The sequence below is a fragment of the Bacidia gigantensis genome (assembly GCF_019456465.1).
Source record: "Bacidia gigantensis strain McMullin 20006 chromosome Unknown contig_244, whole genome shotgun sequence".
Taxonomy (NCBI): domain Eukaryota; kingdom Fungi; phylum Ascomycota; class Lecanoromycetes; order Lecanorales; family Ramalinaceae; genus Bacidia; species Bacidia gigantensis.
In genome coordinates, this window is record NW_025408600.1 from 1309897 (window position 1) to 1329304 (window position 19408).

The 19408-nt window shown below is 48.3% G+C and overlaps 8 protein-coding genes across 8 annotated transcripts; 4 read left to right on the forward strand and 4 right to left on the reverse strand.

Moving 5' to 3' along the window:
* Nucleotides 1-265: 265 nt before the first annotated feature.
* Nucleotides 266-946, forward strand: KY384_005065 (uncharacterized protein; the record flags this gene model as incomplete). Its single annotated transcript, XM_044813567.1, has 1 exon — nucleotides 266-946. A coding segment is annotated over one exon (681 nt), but the record flags the coding sequence as incomplete, so codon positions are not given.
* Nucleotides 947-1716: 770 nt separating this feature from the next.
* Nucleotides 1717-2934, reverse strand: KY384_005066 (uncharacterized protein; the record flags this gene model as incomplete). Its single annotated transcript, XM_044813568.1, has 2 exons — nucleotides 1717-2551; nucleotides 2720-2934. 2 exons carry the CDS (start codon nucleotides 2932-2934, stop codon nucleotides 1717-1719), a joined length of 1050 nt encoding a protein of 349 aa, XP_044669846.1.
* Nucleotides 2935-3896: 962 nt separating this feature from the next.
* On the reverse strand, nucleotides 3897-5107 carry KY384_005067 (uncharacterized protein; the record flags this gene model as incomplete). The annotated part of the gene is made up of 2 exons (XM_044813569.1): nucleotides 3897-4740; nucleotides 4821-5107. The coding sequence occupies 2 exons, from the start codon at nucleotides 5105-5107 to the stop codon at nucleotides 3897-3899; spliced, it is 1131 nt and encodes a 376-aa protein (XP_044669847.1).
* An 825-nt stretch (nucleotides 5108-5932) lies between these two features.
* KY384_005068 (uncharacterized protein) lies at nucleotides 5933-7042 on the reverse strand (the record flags this gene model as incomplete). Its single annotated transcript, XM_044813570.1, has 3 exons — nucleotides 5933-6718; nucleotides 6790-6862; nucleotides 6942-7042. 3 exons carry the CDS (start codon nucleotides 7040-7042, stop codon nucleotides 5933-5935), a joined length of 960 nt encoding a protein of 319 aa, XP_044669848.1.
* A 454-nt stretch (nucleotides 7043-7496) lies between these two features.
* On the forward strand, nucleotides 7497-8827 carry KY384_005069 (uncharacterized protein; the record flags this gene model as incomplete). The annotated part of the gene is made up of 2 exons (XM_044813571.1): nucleotides 7497-7628; nucleotides 7874-8827. The coding sequence occupies 2 exons, from the start codon at nucleotides 7497-7499 to the stop codon at nucleotides 8825-8827; spliced, it is 1086 nt and encodes a 361-aa protein (XP_044669849.1).
* A 3256-nt stretch (nucleotides 8828-12083) lies between these two features.
* On the forward strand, nucleotides 12084-12631 carry KY384_005070 (uncharacterized protein; the record flags this gene model as incomplete). Its single annotated transcript, XM_044813572.1, has 2 exons — nucleotides 12084-12240; nucleotides 12396-12631. The coding sequence occupies 2 exons, from the start codon at nucleotides 12084-12086 to the stop codon at nucleotides 12629-12631; spliced, it is 393 nt and encodes a 130-aa protein (XP_044669850.1).
* Nucleotides 12632-14563: 1932 nt separating this feature from the next.
* Nucleotides 14564-15904, reverse strand: KY384_005071 (uncharacterized protein; the record flags this gene model as incomplete). Its single annotated transcript, XM_044813573.1, has 2 exons — nucleotides 14564-15537; nucleotides 15580-15904. 2 exons carry the CDS (start codon nucleotides 15902-15904, stop codon nucleotides 14564-14566), a joined length of 1299 nt encoding a protein of 432 aa, XP_044669851.1.
* Nucleotides 15905-16663: 759 nt separating this feature from the next.
* On the forward strand, nucleotides 16664-18442 carry KY384_005072 (uncharacterized protein; the record flags this gene model as incomplete). The annotated part of the gene is made up of 2 exons (XM_044813574.1): nucleotides 16664-17560; nucleotides 17648-18442. 2 exons carry the CDS (start codon nucleotides 16664-16666, stop codon nucleotides 18440-18442), a joined length of 1692 nt encoding a protein of 563 aa, XP_044669852.1.
* Nucleotides 18443-19408: the final 966 nt, after the last annotated feature.

A 19408-nucleotide genomic window follows, 5' to 3' on the forward strand; every position in this document is an offset into this window, starting at 1 on the left:
CCATTTCGCCATCCCCTTACCATTCAGCCTGTTGGAAGGCGAACAGAGGTATGCGGATCTGTTGGACCACGGAAGGGATCCTCGGAAACCGCATTTCCAGCTCGACGTCCAGCAAATTGAGCTGGACATCTTCCCCTGGGCGACAGTGTTGCATTCATACGGCGATCTGTGGACGCTGCTCGGGATGATGGCGACGCGGTATGACCTAGCTATCTCAGAATGCGGGCTCCAGCTGCGGATGCCGGAGATTGAGAAGGTGAGTAAGCGTCATGGTGTCCTGGTGTTGACTTCAGTGCCTGATGAGATCTTCTCATTCCTCGGCCTGTGTGGCCGGAGATATGAGGAGGGTTTTGCGACGCTGGATGAGCTGTTTGTGTGGATGGTGCGGTGCAGGTTCTTCCGCCGGGATGTCTTTGTTTCTAGCAAGGCCAAGGATAAGGATGAGGGTGAGGGGGATATGGGGAAGAAGGGAGGCGGCGGCGGCAAGAAGGCGGAGAGGTGGATGAAAGGCCAGTTCGTACGCACGTGGTTAGTGCAGCATCCAGAAATCGGGATTGAGGGGCAAAAAGATGGTGGGCAGCTCACCAAGGCGATGGTGTTGAATGAGGCTCTGGACCGTTTTGAGAAACGAGAGGAATATCAAGGGAAGCTTGCGAGACACAAGAATGAAAGAGAGATTAGTGGACTTTGGGGTGATGTGGCGACGACGCTGCCGTTGACGGGGAGGGAATTGGGCGCTGTGATGGTGGAGTTGAAGGATGCTGTGAGGGATGGGAGAAGTGATTCTGCTTTGGAGGCGAAGATCGATGGGTTACTTGGTGCACGTGGTTCAAGTGCGGAGAGTTTACTGGCTGTGAAGTGTGTGATTGATGATTTGGTGGGGATAGTGGGGACGATTGGGGATGGAGAGGGGAAGGGGGACGTGGACGTGGACAGTGGAGCGTGATGCCGAGGCAGTGTTTAGAGATTTACCATAATCGTTCTGAGAAGAATTTTTGATTTGCATCGTATGTCTGCACCATTGTATTACTGGCTCCTCTGATCTAAACTACCGAATATGTTTGTTTATTATTAATATCGTGCTTTTCTTGTTTCCTTCAAAATGAAATAGTCATTGCTACCGTTGAAGAATGTTCATTCATTACTAATATTGTATCTTTCTTGTTTCACCTGAAATGAAAGAGTTATATTTAATGCTATCAAAAACAAATAATTCCCGAAAGCTACTATCATAACGCCTTGTCTCCTACGATTTAAGCCCTATCCTCGTTTAGTTGACTTAGTGCTGATACACGCTTGTATCGATAATTAAGATTCCGGACCACTTGAATGTTCAACATGATGACGTCTTATAAGTCCCCTGTTACAAAGGCTTCGTCGCCCATTACTTGAATCCCATCCTTGTTCAGTGACTCAGGTCCAAAATACTTATAGAATGCACAAGTCCATTCATCTATTGTGTTTGAATACGCTCAAATATGACCGATGGTGAAGTGCCGAGTTTGAGAAAGTTGCAGCAGGGTCTGGGAAGACGGTGCAAACTTGATGAATTTTTCCAGGGTAGCTTTATCTGTATCTATGATATGAATTTCCTGTGCTATGCTTGTTGCAAAACGATCCATGCCCCATCAAACATAATGCCCATCTATCTAAAATTGCCCGGCACAGTAAGTGTAGTTCTCTCTCTCTGCCATTTTCTTCGAACTCCCGTTAATGTCACTCTACCTTCACGTCGGTGATACCCCAGCTTTCGAGTGTACGCTCAATGAAAGGTTTCACGAAGGTAAATTGGGAGGGGTCTTTATCGACGTCCTCACGGGCTTTGAAATCTTCACTGGCGTTGAAATCCTTATGGGTGGCGCGAAAATCGGGTTTCCATCTTCTTAGACTGTCCTGATCAAGACTCGAGAGCAATTCCACTTCCGGTCTCCATAGTGGGTAATGATCGAACTCTGAGGATAGAACATATATTAATCGTCGGGTCATAATTTTTGCTCTTCGAGTATATCGTTTATCTCCTTGCAGATTTGAGTCGATTGGACCGCACCAGGATGACATGCGGTTTGCTAAACCCACTCGCTTTGATATACGAACATTCAGTGCAGAATCCGAGAAGATCACTTTCTTAATCGCTGCCGCTACCTCTTCCTCAAAAAAAGGTTTTCTGATGGAAGAGCTCCTGAGTTTGAGCTTCTCTACGGCTTCCTGGAGCCCGCTGTAAGAGCCTACCCCAGAAAAATGAATTGGAAATTCCGTTTCATATTCTTGAGCCTTGGTAAGATAATAGTCGACTGCACTGATGATGCAGTCAATATACTGGTCACTATGCAGTTCGGTTTCTGGAGCCACTTTGGCGGAGTCAAGCTTCAGCAATTTGGTAGCTATCAGAGCCGAGAGAGCCAAGTCATCACTTTCAAAGCGCTCGCCCTCGACTATTCGATATAGAGCTGCATTCTCGATGGCTATATCCTTTTGCGGTGGGACTATGCGATAAGCTTGACTTCTGCAGACAGGACAAGTTTGGCGAGGCTTATCGGGCATGTTAAGCCATCTAGTAATGCACTTAGATCCAAATGTGTGGTCACAGCTAAAGACCCAAACTTAGCAATCGAAACGATTGACAATGATATTGAAATGATCCGCTGCGGCTCAATCATGATGCGTAAGGGTTTCCACATACTGCAGCGTGAGAGGCGCTTCTTCTCCTTTACTGAAAGACTTATGGCAAATGCTACATTCGGGGGTGTCGATACCTAGGAGCGAGATTCGAATGTTTTCGCTCTCTTCATTGGACAAAGATGCATCTGACAACGGCTCAGTTGAGCTGACAGACCCTGAAGGTGAGTCGGTGACACCAAACGGACTTGAAGCAGAACTCTCAACAGTTGATCGACCGACGTCAGCACTAACGGTCGCGTTGGCTGGAGAGGCCATTGGTGGTGATGGCGCAAAGCCAGTGAACCTCGGAATGACAAGACTGGAATAGGTAGTATGTCTTATCACGGTACGGGCATGAGCTCCGTCGTGTAGGAATCGACCTTGTTCAATGCGGATCTGATTTTGACAGGCGTTGTTTGTACTATCGCTGTAGGTTTAGTCTTCATTATCTTGTAAGCATGAGCCATTGAATAAGGGTAGCAATCAAATTCAAGTAAACATCTGGTTAGAATCCCAGTGATTTCTATAATGTTCCGGCAGAGGGGGCCGGCGGTAATGGTCTCCGTCTTTGAGACCCTAACCGCCAGGAATTTTTGGGCGAGACCGGCATCGAAGAACGGCCCCAAACCGCGATAGGGTCAGATCGAGCCAAGATGAGACAAGCTTGATACTGAAACACAATGTAGAGCCGGAGCTGCTGATTGTTTCATATCGCAAGGAGTTATGTGTATGCATTGACGACGAAACCTCAACTCGCAGATCCTTGACCGCCCGGAAGAAACCGAATTGAACCAAGATCGATGTGTCAAGGGGAGGAATTTTTTGGTCTCTATCAACCCTCACTCAGGGTTCTTTTGTACTATATACAGATCAATGCGCGTCTCGTCACAAAACCATTGCCATAGCGTGTTCGTCAAATCTTGCGACAAAATCTGTGACTACCCAGCTTTATGATTTTTGAATGAGGCCTTTCTGCGCCACCAATTATCAGACGATTAGTCTATTTGAATTGGTAATAGAAGTTGATAGGCTGTCCAAGTTCAATGAGTTTCCAGAATGGCCTGATTTGAATCTATCACAAGGTTCCAATATGCAAGTTCCATGCAAGCTGATGACGAATCTTCAAGATTGATACAATTTAGTAGAAAGTCGTATCCGACGACCCTGGCTTTCCAATATTCCCAGATATTTCTCCAAATTGAATGCGCAAGTATTTGTATGCCATGTGTTCTTGCGCTTTATTTTACCTCAACATCGGTGATACCCCAGCTTTCTAAAGTCCGCTTCACGAACGGCTTCACGAAAGATGGCTGAGAAGGGTCATTGTCGACGTCCTGTCGAACTGTTGGATTGCTGAGCTTCTGGGGAATGATGGAGTCCACAGCAATAAGGTTCTCGACATCTGGCCTCCAGAGTGGATAATGGTAGAAGCCCCTTGACAGAACAAGCCTTAGTCGAGGGGTGGCCCCTGCAGCATCGCGAAGGTCGACTTTGCCGTCAGCCTCACGTGGGTCAAATCGACCGCGGTTGGAGATGATAAATCTTGCCATCTCGATTCGCTTTGATATGGGGCTTTCTGACCGACGGCATGAATAAATGGCTTTCTCGATCGCTAGGGTCAGTTCTTCCTCGTAGCGGGGTCTTCTGGTGAAAGAGCTTCTAAGCATATGTTGCTTCACGGCATTTCGGAATCCATGATAAGGGCCACCAGGTTTTCCAGAAATGGCGGAAGTTTCCGTGTCAGCCTCATCGGAAGCCTTTTCAAGATAGTTGTCGATTGCACTGACGATGCAGTCAAGGTATTGTTCGTTAAGAAGTTTGTACGTCGAAGCGATTTGGGTGCTGTCGAGGTTAAACATTTTGCTGGCGATCAAGGCCGAGAGAGCTGCGTCAAATGTCGGAAAGACCTCACCCTCGACCTTTTGGTACAGGGCTGCATTCTCGATTGCTTCGTCTTTTTGTCTCGGGATCACACGGTATGCTTCACCGCGGCAGGAGGGGCAAGTCCGACTAGTCTTATCACCATCTTCGGTCTTGTTCAGCCACTTCGCAATGCAGCGCGATCCGACGGTGTGACCGCAGCTGGAAGCGCAAGATCAGCATTGGCAATAAAAGATTGATATCGAGCGTTCATTTGGACGGGATAAAGAATTCATACGTACTGTAGCGTCAAAGGCGCCTCTTTCCCATCAAGAAAGGATTCATAGCAGATCAAACATTCTGGTGTGTCTAAGCCTCTGAAAGGAATTTGAGTGGACGATTGAGGACCTGCAGCGGTAGATGCTGTGTGGGCAGGGATGTTCCCAAATTGAGGCACGGTAGAGGAGCCTGCTAGGGGTCTATTGATAGCCGCTGATCTGTTCTGCATCGCACTGGGCGAGTTTGCTGAAGTGCGAGTACTGAATGCACCACTTAAGCTCGCAGCAGCTAGTGGTGGGTGATTAGACATTGTCGAAGTCTGTGTCACATTTGATGGGGTTGCAGTCAGTGTTGTGGAGCTTTCTGATGTCGCTACAGCTGACCCCATTGTTTGTGTACCAAAGGAGAAGCCAGAATAGTCAAGAGGCGGCAAAGGCGCGCCAAAAAGTGAAGTCGGGGGAGCTCCACCACCGCGCGCACTTGTTGTCGCACTGAAGGTGGGCATTGGTGCTGACTGACTAGCTACAAAGGATGGCGATGAAGAGGTCAGAGGAGCGAAAAGGCCTGAGCCGGCATTAGTTCGTCGAGATCTAGAGGGGAAAATCTCAGAGGGTCTTTGTTGTCCAGAGAGCGGCAGAGTTGGTGGTGTTTGTGCAGAGCTGGGAGATCGAGAAAAAGTGAACATGTTGATAGGAGAGCCGTTGATACTGGTTGAACGAGTGTCAGAGCCTGTAGCAGCACTGGTAGTCGGGGCAACAAAGAGTGATCTCGAAGGTGATGGTGTGGAGCTAGACGTGCTGAAGCTGGGAACCCCAGGGTGTGGGGCACTAGCACCGGAGGAAGGCATCTCATGTCTCTGTCGATATAGAGGATCACAGAAGCAAAGAGTGAGGCCTCCTACGTTGCGAGAACTCGGGTGGATGAGATGAATGCCAAGCCCACAACACGTGGAAAGCGCGTTCCCTATTTTTAGATCAGGCAGAAGCGCGGAATTGTTTCCGTGGAAAATCTATATTCCAGTGACAGCCTGCTTTCTCTTTTCAACGGTATGAGAAACGCAAGTTTCGAGGACTTTGACATCAGAAATCATCATTAAATATATATACTACTTGTTTCCCCGCCAAGTCACGTCCGATTATCTCACATACATTCGCCCAGTCTCTCTGTCGAACCTTGCCGCAAAGTTAGTGACTCCCCAGCTCTGTAGAGTCTGGTTGATGTGATCTCGCGTCACTAGAGGATGAGATAGATCTCGCATGATATAAGCATTTACCGCAAATAAATCCATAGTTTGATCGCGGAGATCGGCCTCTAAAGCTGCTTCGACATCGGGTCTCCAGACAGGAAAGTTGACTGGATCGGAAGGCCATTCACGAACTCGCGATAAAAATGCCATCAGTCTAGGGACCATGGAGCGCGCGTACCTATCACCCACTCTAACGTCCTCGCTTGGATGACCCACAATGAGACCTGGGGCGAGAAGGCGGTCAGCTGCAGCCATGCGCTGAGACATGGGAACGTTCAGCCTCGGGGCTTTGGCGAGCCCCAGACGGATAGCTTCAATGAGTTCTTTCTCTATCGACTGCAATCTTGTCGTATACTCTGCCTCAAATGTCTCGATCAGCTGATACCCTAATCGCTGATACATGTCACCTTCAGGAGAATATTTGTCGTCAAGCCATGCATTGACCACGTAGTAGTTGATGGACCATGAGACACAGTCGTAAAGCTGTTGCTGTTTGAGTTCTCGACCATTTTTCAGCTTCGAAACATCCAACTTTTTCAACTTGTAGTAGACCAGGGCTTGGGCAAGCTCTTGCAGCCCTTCTATCGTCTGTCCTTCTACCAGGCCGTACAGTGCAGCGTCCTCGATATCTTTGTCTTTCTGTCGTGGTTTCGCTTGCCAAGCGTCGACTCTACACTATAATGGAGTCAGTAAATTTGAGGTTTTCGAGACGGTGAACCTAGGGGTCGATAGTTGTCAGTACTCACCAATGGACAGCCTGGCTCGTTGGCTTTGTTGAGCCAATTGGTGATACAAACGGATCCAAATGTGTGACCGCAGCTAAATTCAAGTATGGTCAGTACAAGTGCATTGGCTCTGTCTAGGCATTCGCCACCAGAGTACGGAAAGGCGTACTTACTGTAGCGTCAGCGGCGCCTCCACGGGTTCTTCGTCAAATTGTTCATGGCAGATATGACAAGTTCGGGTATCAATGCCTTTTAGGCGACGGATTGCTGCCATGTTGGTTTCGAACTTCGATTTACCTCGGCTTCTGTGAGTTGAAAATTGAACTGAAAAGCTTTTGCAACCAGTCCGCGTCCTCAATCTATGATAAAAGAATTCTAGCAGACCATGAGGTATGATCAATATCATTGTTACACGACACAAAGACGGCGACACGAAGTCTCACATGTCAGCACCTGTGTGACTGATCTTCTGTCACGAGTCAATGCCATTGTTCTCTCGTTACCAAAACAATGGAACATTGGCGTGAAAACGCCCATTGGCTTTAAAAGGACGTTCAATATCTCTCTCTCGACTGGCTCGCAAGACAGACATCATCTTGCCGAACATCCAACGCTACTTTTGAAAAAGAATCTGTTTAGCTAGTCACCTACATCATCAGCAAACAGTTTCCGCGTCTACAAAGTAAAACAAGCTCGGTCACAAATCTATTACAGAATGCCTTCTCAGAATGCTTCTCTTCCAGCAGCAACCACCCCTGCAGGTACACAGCCCACTTGGTTTTACGATACACTGGTGGCGAGACCTGCTCGCGTTGGCTCTCCGACGGCGACAGTTGAAAGAGCTGATCGCCCAACGTACCGTGGTCTCAACGCAAATAGATGCCACCTCTGCCACGAGAACTATGGTGAAGAAGTACCTCTAACTTTGCACTGTGGGCACACTTTAGGTTCTAACTGTCTTGATAAGTGGCTCAATGGAGGACGACAACTCAAAGACACTTGCCTCTATTGTCGAGGTAGAGCTTACCGAAGTGGGTCCAGACAGCTGAACCATTCCAAATATCCTGATATTCACACAGATACATGCTATATCTGTCATGAGCAGTTTACTGAAGAAGTACCTTTGACCTTGCACTGTGGGCACACAGTTGGTTCTATCTGCCTCAATGAGTGGCTTAACGGAGGACAACCACCTAAACAGACATGTCCTTTTTGCCGAACCAAAGTCTACCAAACAGTTTTTCGAAGGTTGGACCAAGATATCGAGGACGCAGCGCTTCGCGGAATAGTGGACGGTGTTCGGATTGCCGATACCAGTACTCAAGGCCTTCTTCGAGACCAAATTCTTGAAGACAGACGTATCGAAGGGCTCATCTACTTCAAATTAACGAAGATGCCCAGTCAATTCTTGGATACCGATAACTACAAAATATCCAAGCCTCAAGCCATGGACTGTATCCTAAATGCCATAGGATTGTACCTAATGCACGCAAGCTCGAAGGAAGACAAGTCACGCCCCTCCCGCTATGGGTCTTTAATGACTGAACTACTCAAGTATCGACAACGCAACTGTCCGATTGAGCTCAGAGCCTACCGGATTGAACTAGAAAAAGCCATCCAGACTGCCATCTTCTTAGCTTACTGGCTCAAAATTCCCTATTCGAACAAATCGATTCTTTTAAAACAGATCATAGAGAAGGACGGTCAAGTTGGGTTTGACCCACATCCGGAAGATGGCGACGACATGATTCGAGTTGCTCGAGCTGCCCCAAGATTACTGCTGGCTTTGTATTGGGGTACAAGTCCCTCGGCATCAAGATTTTGGAGGCTCGATGTTCAGCAGCTTCTCAAGGCTGATGTTCAATTACGCGGACACTATGATGGCAGTAACGTCTATGAGCGCATGGAAGACATTCCAGCCCACGTAAGTTTCAGAAAACCGTTGGTAAAAAAGGTTCTGGAGAGTTGGGGCATTACGGACGTGGAGGCAAAAGCGAGTTTTAATGACTGCAAATATTCTCGGGGTAGATGGGTCATCGACCCATCGGGTGGTTGGTAAACTGGATGGACAGTATTGGAACAACGCACATGCATGTTAGAGAAATCTTGGAAAGTCAAATCACATACACCATCCTAGGTAGAGGTGTCTTGGAAAATCGAACCATATACACCATCATAGTAAGACAATACTAGAAAACCTAAACACAACGAAGATACATATAAAAAAATTCATTTCTCTCTATCCATACGCCGTTACATAACCCTCTACCTCATCCTAATCCCACATCACTTACTACACCGACGCGTCTAAGGCTGATTTCCACCACACAGCCAAGCTGCCGTCAGTAGTTCCTTTAAACGAATCTAAGCTAGTCATCGTTCAACAGCAGGGAAAGCTCATCGCATGAACTTGAACGCATAAAGTATAAGCGAACTTAACTTGAACGCCACAAGGGGAGTAGGAGGGCAAAAAATCAAGGAAGCTCTAATTATGCTATCACTAATAGAAGAGGGTATCTAACTTCAAAGCGAAATCATGCGCGAAATATTCCGAGACGGAGAAGGCATCGCCTCCCTTCAATCTCTTTGCCCAACGTAGAAGCTACTACACAGAAAGCCGTCAATAAACCCCAAAGATAGATGGATGCTCATATGTAGTCATCGAATGATATAGTATCAAACTTGATCTCCTCTTGTCATTTCGCAAAGAGCAGCATCGCGAGATGTTGTGTCTCTTGCTTGACATGTTCAAGTAGTGGGTTTTATGGATCCTGGTTGATTGCCCCCCGGCCTTCATCGCATACGTTCTGGGGTAGGTGCCTCTCTCACTAATACCGTAAGTTGACGAGACTTCAAGACTGTTCTTCCATAAGTCTTTGTACGTTTCGTCGAGTCTAGCTGCCTACTGTTCCATGAGCGACGGCAGGTCAACGGCCAGCTGAAGGCACCTTTGTAAACCGCTTACAGAGTCTCTTGATTGTTGTTCTCGGAGTCATGAACGGTATCTCCATGGTTTAATTGGGTTCAAGTCTATGATCCACTTTTAAGTATATTTGCACAGTCGATGCAACTCGTCGTCGACGGGTTGGTGAAAAGTCCTTCGAGTGCGATGGTTGGTGTGTCAAGCTCCCACTCTATATTAAGAATTGTGGCGTTTAGACCATTTGTGGTGTGTAGACCATTTGTAGTCTGAGAAGTCAACTTTACGGACGCCGTCGCGGAGTTCACCATGTCGTAGGAGCCTTTTCTTTGCTCCGAGCTCATCGACTTGAAGGTGTTTTTCTTCAAACCTGACGTAGGACTCTATCTTAGGCTGCAGGTCGGCGATCACACCTCCTTTCCTTTCTGAAGTAGCGACTCCCTTTCGTTGAATGTCCGATGTCCGCGGCGACATTTCGTGAGAGAGGTAGCAGCTTGCTAGTGGATCCAGAATATGCTGCGTGATTGAAGGTGACTTCCCCACAAGCTGTGTCGCTCCTTATCTGAAAGATGCGGTTTTTTATGGCCGTGTCAAATGGTCTTCTCGTGAGGCTTCTATGTTTCAATATCTCCTTCTAAGCTCTCCAAATCGTAGTGGTTCTTTGTCGGGAACAAAGCTTTCACTTCTCGTTGCCGAATAACAGCATTCCCATGAGCGATTGAATGAGTCAACCGTTACCTGAGATTGAAGCACACTGGAGAGTCTATTTCTTCGATCAGTATCTAGTCCCACTAGTTAGAGACGTATGAGACGGCTGGTATTCTTGCGATAAGCGAATACAGTCTGGTAGCTGTCCTCTCTTCGATCCTTGGAAGTTCGCTAAGACTTCCCACCAGTATGCATACGTCCTATTGGACATCTGGTCCTAATGAAGGTAGCCAAGACATCGTCTCCTTCTCATGTCAATTTAGCTGCATGAGACTGACTGCAAGCTAAGTATAGGACCAGATTTCGGTATCAAAGGCCTTTATCTGCATGTGACTTCACAGCATCGAGACTTGTCTTTTGACCCAACGGTTCATTAATGTCTTGCTTTTTGGGAACAAGGCACCAAAACCTTGAAAGTGGGTCTGTGAAGAGATGTTTTCACAGTCCATCCAGTCGTTTCGAAGCTTGTTGACGATCCCATCGTGGATAAAAGATTACATTGCTGCAGGTTTGAAGATCTCGAAGGCTTCTGCTTGTCTATTCCTTTCCATGGTGTTCTCTCGCCTTTTTCTTTGGAGGTATCTGAGGTTGAAGTCATAGAGTTTCAGGTCCTATTTTGCATGCGGAGATTATCGGCATCGACAGATATGATGATGGTAATGTTGAACGTAATGTTGAACGAGCTTTTTGTTCAAGATTTTCTGTCTGCAGCGTCCGAACTATTGCAGAGCTCGAGTCCCATCCTAGGATCGTCACCTCATATGTTATATGCCGAAGTAGACTGCTGCTACACGTCAAACCCTATGCCGTGAAGGATTTGTAATTTGCCTGGCTGCTTTTTCCACCATCTTGAATACCGTGCAACGTTTCGTTACTTCTGCGACAATTTAATTGGCACTGATTGGCACTTCGCCATCTTTGGGCGGCTTGTTGATATATATTTTTATTGTTTCGAGACGCCAACAGCTCTCAGATTCACTTCTAACGACGAACAAAGGTTGGCTCTATATCTGCGAGGACCCAGACGTAATTCACGGCCAGCAGAGTAAACCCTCTGGCAGAGCATTATGTTTGTGTGTGTAGGTGTAGACGATGGGAATACCCAAAGCGTGAGTACGATAAGGGAGGGTTGCTGGGTGAGAAGAAGTAGGGCTACCTGCGTCTTATCTGGTCGTCGACCCTCTTCAATCGACGAAGGGATCGAAGCGCTCGATGACCTCGCTGACCGTCACGTAGGTCTCTGTCTGTTCTCTGGATATCGTACTGGCATGAATCAGGCACCAGTATGACTTGTTGAATGACCCTGCTGAAATTAGCGCAGCCCTTCTTTCATTTGCTGGAGACCTCACGCGCATGGTTCAGACAACAGCACCAGTCACTGAAGGACCATGATATAGCTCGAACGCGTCTTACACTGTCCGTTGACGGTCAAGAGAGCATCTCCCGGAAAACACGCTGTGGACGACGGACCTGCAGGACTCGAAAGCTTCCTGAGTAGTTCCATGGTGATAAGTCTTGTTTAGCGTCCAGCGGCTCAGCGGAGGACGCGGCTGAGACGCTTAAGTCGGGGTCGGAATGGACTGTGTATCGTGTCAGGCTCCCGGCTGAGTATCCTGCTAGTACCGCCGAGAAGGGACTCCATCCATGTAGGATCTGATGTACGTGAGGGCGTCCTCTGGTACGTTGAATGGTTCGGCTGGCAGAAGGACCAGGGTCAGTAGGTCCCATCGCTGGGAGTGCTTCTCGGCGAGAGGCTACTTCTCGCGTATCAGCTGTCAAATTTCCGAAAGCAACGGCTACCTGTGTCTGGTATGTTAAATTCCGTACGGGTGGCAGAAAGCTGCGTCAACAGTGACGCGCAGTTCTTGCTTTGTAGGTTTCTCTTGGGTCTGCTTGTTCTTGTTGACTGGACTGACGTTCCTAGTCTTGTCCATCGGTTGACCATTGGACTTTTACCGTACTAACTAGTCAGTGACAACAGATCTCTACTCATCGTGAGGCTGCACTACTGTGTCCGCGGGCGAGTTGGGCTTCTTTGTACGAGTCCTCAACAAAGAATACAACAAGAACAAGGAGAAGAAGGACAAGCAAAAGGAAGAAAAAGAGGTGGAGGAGGAAGACGAAGATGAGGATGAGAGAAAAAAAGAAGAAGGAGGAGAAGAGGAAGAGCAGGAGAAGAAGAAGTCTCCGCAATCAAGCCCCGGACCCATATTTACACATCCACAACAGCAGTAAAGAAAGAAGAAGAAGAGCAAGAACACCAGAGAAATGAGCGACCTTAAATACCCAGCCACCGCAGTGAAACTACGAGAAACCTTCGCACACGGATGAATGACTGGATGCATTCATCGTGCACGGCACCCTCACCAACCCTCATCACCAAACCTCCCCCCGCCTCACCAGTCTTCCTCACCATGAGCTTCACATAACTGCAAACAATACACTCGAGTGAGACATGGACTTCAAAAAGCAAGAGTAGTGAAGCAGTGGGTCTATTCACGCAAAGAGTTCTGTGAGACATCGTGACGGAGCTATGGAGGGTATTCACTAGGAAAGAGGGAGGGGGATTATAGTGACGAGGATGTGGTGAAGGTCAGAGGTATGAACGCATCTGATCGGGACCTATTTTGTGGAACAATGCGTTGAAGGGGGAATGGGGACGGAGGAAGGGACAATGGAGTCTGCATGGATGGATGGACGCTTGCGGCGATGAAGTTGTAGCACAGCGCCGAGAACAAAGCAAGAGACAGCAGACAACAATGAGCTCATAGCTTTCTTGGAAAATAATTGAAGCTGTTTGCACACACGCAGACATGGCCATACCTCGACTCCAGGTTCATGCAGAGTCCTCCAAGATACCCACATTCGAGCCACATATCTCTGGACACCCCCAGCTCTACCCTTCCGATCACTCACAAAACCCTCACTCCTCTCACCCCTCTCCCCTCCATCTTCCGATTCATTTTCCCCCTCCCGAGGGGCGCCATGGTGCCGATGGCCTCGAGCCAGCAGAGGGTCGTGATGATAGTGACTTCGGCCAGCTTGGCGTCGGAAGGATCTGGCTCTGTTGACGTAGGCGATGATTGCGCGGGGGAGAGAGTGGAGGAGGCAGGGGCGAGGGGAGGGGAGGAGGTGTGGTTGGTAGAGGTGGGTTCATCGTCGTACGAGGTTTTGGTTGCGGTGGTGAAGCCTTGGGGCTGTTGCGGGGGGTTGTCATGGAGGGCTGCGCTTGTTGCGAAGATCGATGGTTTGAACTGTACTGGAGACAAGTCATTCAGATGTGCTGAAAGGGGAGGGGGGGGAGCGATGCATTTACTGCATGTGGTGGCATAGCTTGCTTGTCGGCTTCTTTTAGCAAAGCTCTGCCACCCTTGCCTCTGGGACTGCGATACCAGTGTTGCTTCTGAAATCATCAGAATGACGGAATTGAAGTCTTAGCGTAGGGGGTACAAGGCAATCACATACTTCGTATGACTCGCTCTCAAGCGCCCTCGTTGTTGGAACTCTTGTCCTACGCGGTCGTGCATTGCGATTGCTTTCTCGCTGTGGCTTTCGATGTCGTACAGTCTGCGTCATTGTATCTCTGCCAAGGGTAGTACGAGCACGAAGCCGCATTGAAAAGCTGCAACAATGCGATCTGGAAGCGCAAGGTCAGATATTGATATCGAGGGGTTCGAGAGAGATGATGTTCGAAGGTGGGGGAGTGGTTGGGAAAAAGCAAACGACCAAATGCACCTTGCCGTGAATGCGAGCAGCCGGTCAACTCTGCTCCTTCCGTTTTGGCAATGGCAAGCGACGGAAATGTTCATGCGATCTCGAACATGAATCAAGGAGGTACAATACCTTGAATCTGCATGGATTGGAATAAAGTGATTAAGACTTGATCGAATTCGTTCAGCGCGCCTTTGAGAGCGATCGAAATGCGAGTAAAGTATCACAATCTTACCAATAGAAATCGCCTGGGTAGGCGTTTGAGTCAAGCCTGTTGCCATTGTTCACACCCAGCTGAAAATGATCAAATGCATGATTGTTGAAAGGCACGCATCCTTCCTGCCGCGCCAGACTCGTTTCCTGCCATTACTCTTCACCATTCAGTCGTGTTCTCTCTCTGATTTACCATCCTGACTGAATGAAATATGTGTGTAGAACGCTATGCATCATGTTCAGTCAGTCGTCTGACCACTCTCCTGGGACATGTCTTGCTTTGGGTTTCGATCCAATGTCTATGTTGTTCGGCCAAATATTCGGAAATGAGGACCATAACCGCCCAAGTGGAGCTGCAGCATACGCCGCCATACTGCTCATGGTAGCTTTCAGAGCTGCGCCGATATCTTCTCCATTATCTGTGCGTTGGCCACCCGTTTGGTACAACTGTAAGGCACGGGGAGTTGAAATGATGAAAGCTCCAGGCATCGCCAGTGGCTCAAATGTATTCTCGCCCAGGTCATGACTTCCTGCCGGAAAAGAATCAGCAGCAGGCGTATCGACCTGAAAATGCGCGGGAGAGGAATGAGCGGTGCCATAACTCTGGCTCACTTCCGTATTGGGCTCCGGAACGCCGCTCTCAACAATCTCCTCCATTGTGGATGACATCCTTGGCGGCGGCGGGCACGATCTCGATCGTTCCATCTTTGACGTGTCATGTGTTGGCCTTGAGGTATGAAGAGGCCCAGATACTGTTCGCAATGACGACGAGGTACCTATCTCGCGTGAAGATCTTCGTCGCTTCTTGACGTTGACAGTCGGCGAAGGATATTCTATCTCTGAGTCGTCGCCATGACTTATCGGACTCCAAACAGATTCGGTGAGCTCTGGAGTATACATTTGCTCAATCATGGCATGATCCAGGCTATAATCTGGAATTTCGGCGAGTTTGCGTTCCCAGTCCACTTTGATGATTTTCTGCATTACCGCGTCATTCTCTGTCCACGGCGGCATGATCGATATTGGCCCATTAGAAAGGTCTTCCCATCGTTTTTGTAGCATAGTTTCATTCAGCCTATGAGATTCCAAATTGTCTTCTATGCATATGTTATCCAGCTCAACACGATGTAGGAAGCCGGAAAGTTCGATGTATCCTCGCAAGTCGCGTGAGTGATAATCTTCAAGGGTTTCAACATTGAACGGTCGCGCAACTACATCTCGGTCAGTGTCATTTCAAAGTGAGAGAAAGAGTGCCTTACCGGGCGGAAGTCCGAGGAGGTCGCGATCGAGGACTGAGGTAATGTCGACGGGTCGACCGTAGTTCTTGGTTCCACATTTCTCCCGCTTGAGCTGGTTAACTGTTATACCTCGAGATGCCGCTTCTACTTCTAGCCTTTTCTCCAAATCTTTTCGTTCATCCCGTGCTCGCTGACCTTTGTGTTGCACGTATGCCCTGTAGGACGCAAAGCCTTGCTCAAGCGCAATTTCTTCATTCTTCTCTCGCTTTTTCGCATGCCTCTCGCGTTGCTCCCTGAGCAGCTCATCTATTAGACTGGGTGGCTCTGTCTCGACCACTGTCTCCATATCGATATCTGTTGACACGCCGATATTGGTGGTTGTCAAACGAAAGAATCAAGTTCGCACGACACGGACGGTTTTGCCTCGGCGAAACGACGCTAACTATTTACGAATTAGCTTCGGTACGGTGATCTGTTGTGACACATGAGCAGCTATTGTCTCCTATTGTGATATCCTATTTCTGTGTGACTGCCGTCTTTAGCGATGCGTGAATCATGCAATCGACCCAAATGTACAGATTGCCTATCGATATGGCGGTACAACACTATAGCCATGCAATACAATCAGGCTTTGTTGTATCACAGCGTGAATCGTTGACGCAGTGCAAGTCAAGTCCAGGTATTGCGCCTGCCCCTTTGTACCCCAGCGTGAGTGTACCAAACCGCTGCGAGTCGAGTTCACGTAATGCACCTACCTCCTTGTACTACAATACGAACGTGTCAAACCATCGCGGATCCAATCCACTTACTGCGTCTGCCTCTTCTGTGTTACTCCACATACTGCGTCTGCCTTCTTTTGTGATACTTCTCACCCTTTGCATCCACGGAATTACTTTCGTGTCTTGCAAACTGGTGATACATAACGCAAATTACCTATTCCTGCCTTCTGTTGTGCTACCTTGGCGCTTTGCGTCCTCAAGATTGCATCTGTGCCACTCGGAAAGGTGACACTTCGAGCAAACCCTCCTTAGACACACCCTACTAAGATCCATTACTCTGTCGAAAAAAACCCAATTCATCATTCATCACGAATAGCATTGCCAACATGTCACTCACACCAGCGTTGCAAGAACTCTCACTCTCGTCTCCCACCGAGCTTTTCTTACGCCGGATGGCTGCCTTTGACCAAGACCAGGTATTCCTTAAGATAATACCAAGAAATGCAGCATCGCACGAAGCGTTCGACAGAGCGTTGAGGGCAGCTTTACAGGACAAGGCTTTTCATCATGCGCAAAGCTACATGATGGCAGTCACCAAAGACAACCGCGGACACAATGCAGCAGCCAATCAATCAATTGCAGCTTCGCCCCGAAGAGAGGAGAACCGGGTGCGCTGGGCGGGAGGGTACGTTTTTACCATGGGTGCAGCACCAAAGAATCCAAAAGAGGGATGGATAATGGGATCCGGAGGCCCCATTGCCGACGTCGACGTCCTACTAACACCCCCAGGGCCAAAATATCGAGACATGGGTATGGAAGCCCGGCACTTTGCTCTGAAGCTTGCTCCTGATAGCGGTCGCTTCGTCATCGTTGCGAAGCATCCTGTGATTTTGGCGAGTCAGAATGGTAAAATACTTACCCCAGGGATGACTCATGCTCTCAAGTACAAGGACACAATTGTTATCAACGATTTCGCATACACCTTCGAATTCCAGGAGCTGACGTCACAACCCCGATTCCAAGGCTATCTTGAGTTCACCTTAAAAGAGCAAGCAGGCAAGGGCGCGGTGATCAATCGCCACATGACCCCCGGTTCTGTCGTAGCTACCAGGAGAATTGGTCAATACCGCGCCGCCCAAAAGGATTTTGCGAGGGGAACTTATGGCAAAATATTCGCCGCATGGGATGATCAGGGCGACACCTTTGCAATCAAAATGACAGCCTACGACACCAAAGCGGAGGTCAAAGATCATGAAAGCTTGATGGAATATATTGGCAAACATGTAAGCCTTGTCTCATTGCATTTACCTTTACTTTTGCCATGCAGATAGCGCTGATGACCTTTCACTAATATGTTCAATCTATTTCAGGAAAACGTTCTCGAACTGGTACAAACCGTTCCGATTCCAGGTCCAGCCTCCCAATTGACCCAAGTCTTTCACGTCCACGCTCCCCTAGCATCTTTCTCCCTCGCTGATGTGATCGGAGAGTATGATCTTGATTCGGATGCCAAACTCTCTCTGGTGAAAGACTTTCTGAGTGGTCTTGACTGGTTGCACGAAGGGCGCGAAGTCATGCATCGTGACATCAAACCGGGAAACCTGGCAGTGACTACAATCAACAACCCGAGAGGCGTCATAATAGATCTTGATCAAGCGATCATCGACCACGAGACTTGTCAAGAGACTCCAATCGGCACATTGGCCTACAATGCGCCGGAGATTCTCGAAGTCGAGAAGCAGAAGTTGGAAGATCTTGAGGTCTGGATTTATGATCGATCGGTGGATACGTGGGCCATGGGTCTTTCATTCTACGGAATATTGATCGGTAGACGTTTTCGATGGGCTGAATTTGCTGACCATGGAGAAGCAAAGCGCGTGGATCCTGACGTGTACGAGCGGTTACAATATTTCCTGGGATCAATCGCGCTTGGGAGCATTGCAGACAAGGCCTTGCTGTACAGCATAAAGTCCATGACGGAATGGGAACCCGAAGACCGAATCTCACCAGGAAAAGTCCTTGCAACCATCGATAGAATGGTTGGCGATCATGGCCGTGGACACTTGAAACCAAAGGAATTCGACATCGATCTGACATTGGACCGATCTCAGGTGCCAGCGAAGGGAAGGATGAGGGACAATACTAAGTCTCACGGAGCGAAATAGGTAGGAAGTACTACGTCTTTCTATGCAAGAGGATAGGGAGGGCAGTGAGGAACATTCATTAAGATAGAAAGAGAGCAACCATAAGCATAGCGCTGAGATAATGGAGCCTGACACAATCAGACCATGCCTTTGTTTCTCTGAGTATATGGGAATCAAGCCGGAAATGCCGTTTTGCAGATATATGGTTGGTGGAGCAAGAGCTTGCAAAACAAATAGATTCCTTAATTTCTTTCGGAATACATAAATGTAGGCAAAACTCCAAGCTCTCAAAATAGCGGGCGACGAAAGAGAGCTCTACGTCTGGGCTTCACGCCTCTTGCACCACCAAAGATATCCGCATCCGGGTAGACAACCATGCTCTCAAGTCTGCTACCGGCAAAGTGGGTCTCTGCAGATTCAATGTTTTGCCTTCTTCAAGATCGAAAACCTACCAGATCAGGACCAAATACCTGTCCGTCGCCTTAAAGCAGTGGCTCGGAAATCTTGCAAAGCAAGTTCCCACCACTTTTTACCTCTGACTGAGCCCGTTTCTGGCTTCTAACACATGAAACCCAAGCTAGACGCGCCCTCCCTCATGTTCAAAAGAGCAATTTCAGACTCTAGCGCCATATTTGCCTGCCCCAACCTACATTCAGCAGCCGTACGCCGTCCGCCAAGATCTCCCAGCGGCATATCACACCCTGACGTTCAGAGCATAAAGAAATCCAACGAACTTCGCGAACATATGAGTCCTGAGGGTCTTGATGTGGCGTATCTGTGCTCCGAGAAACTTCAGCCAGAGATTCGAGTGTGGTCTAAGAACTCTTCCTGTTGCAGAGTTCACGCACAAGACTACAAAGTTTTCTTTAACCCCGAACAAATTAGACTCTACCCTTCTAACATCGCGAAAGAAGTTGATCTGACCCAGGAAAGCTACTGCACTGCTACCAAATGCTATCGTCGCCATACAATTTGGATGATACTAGG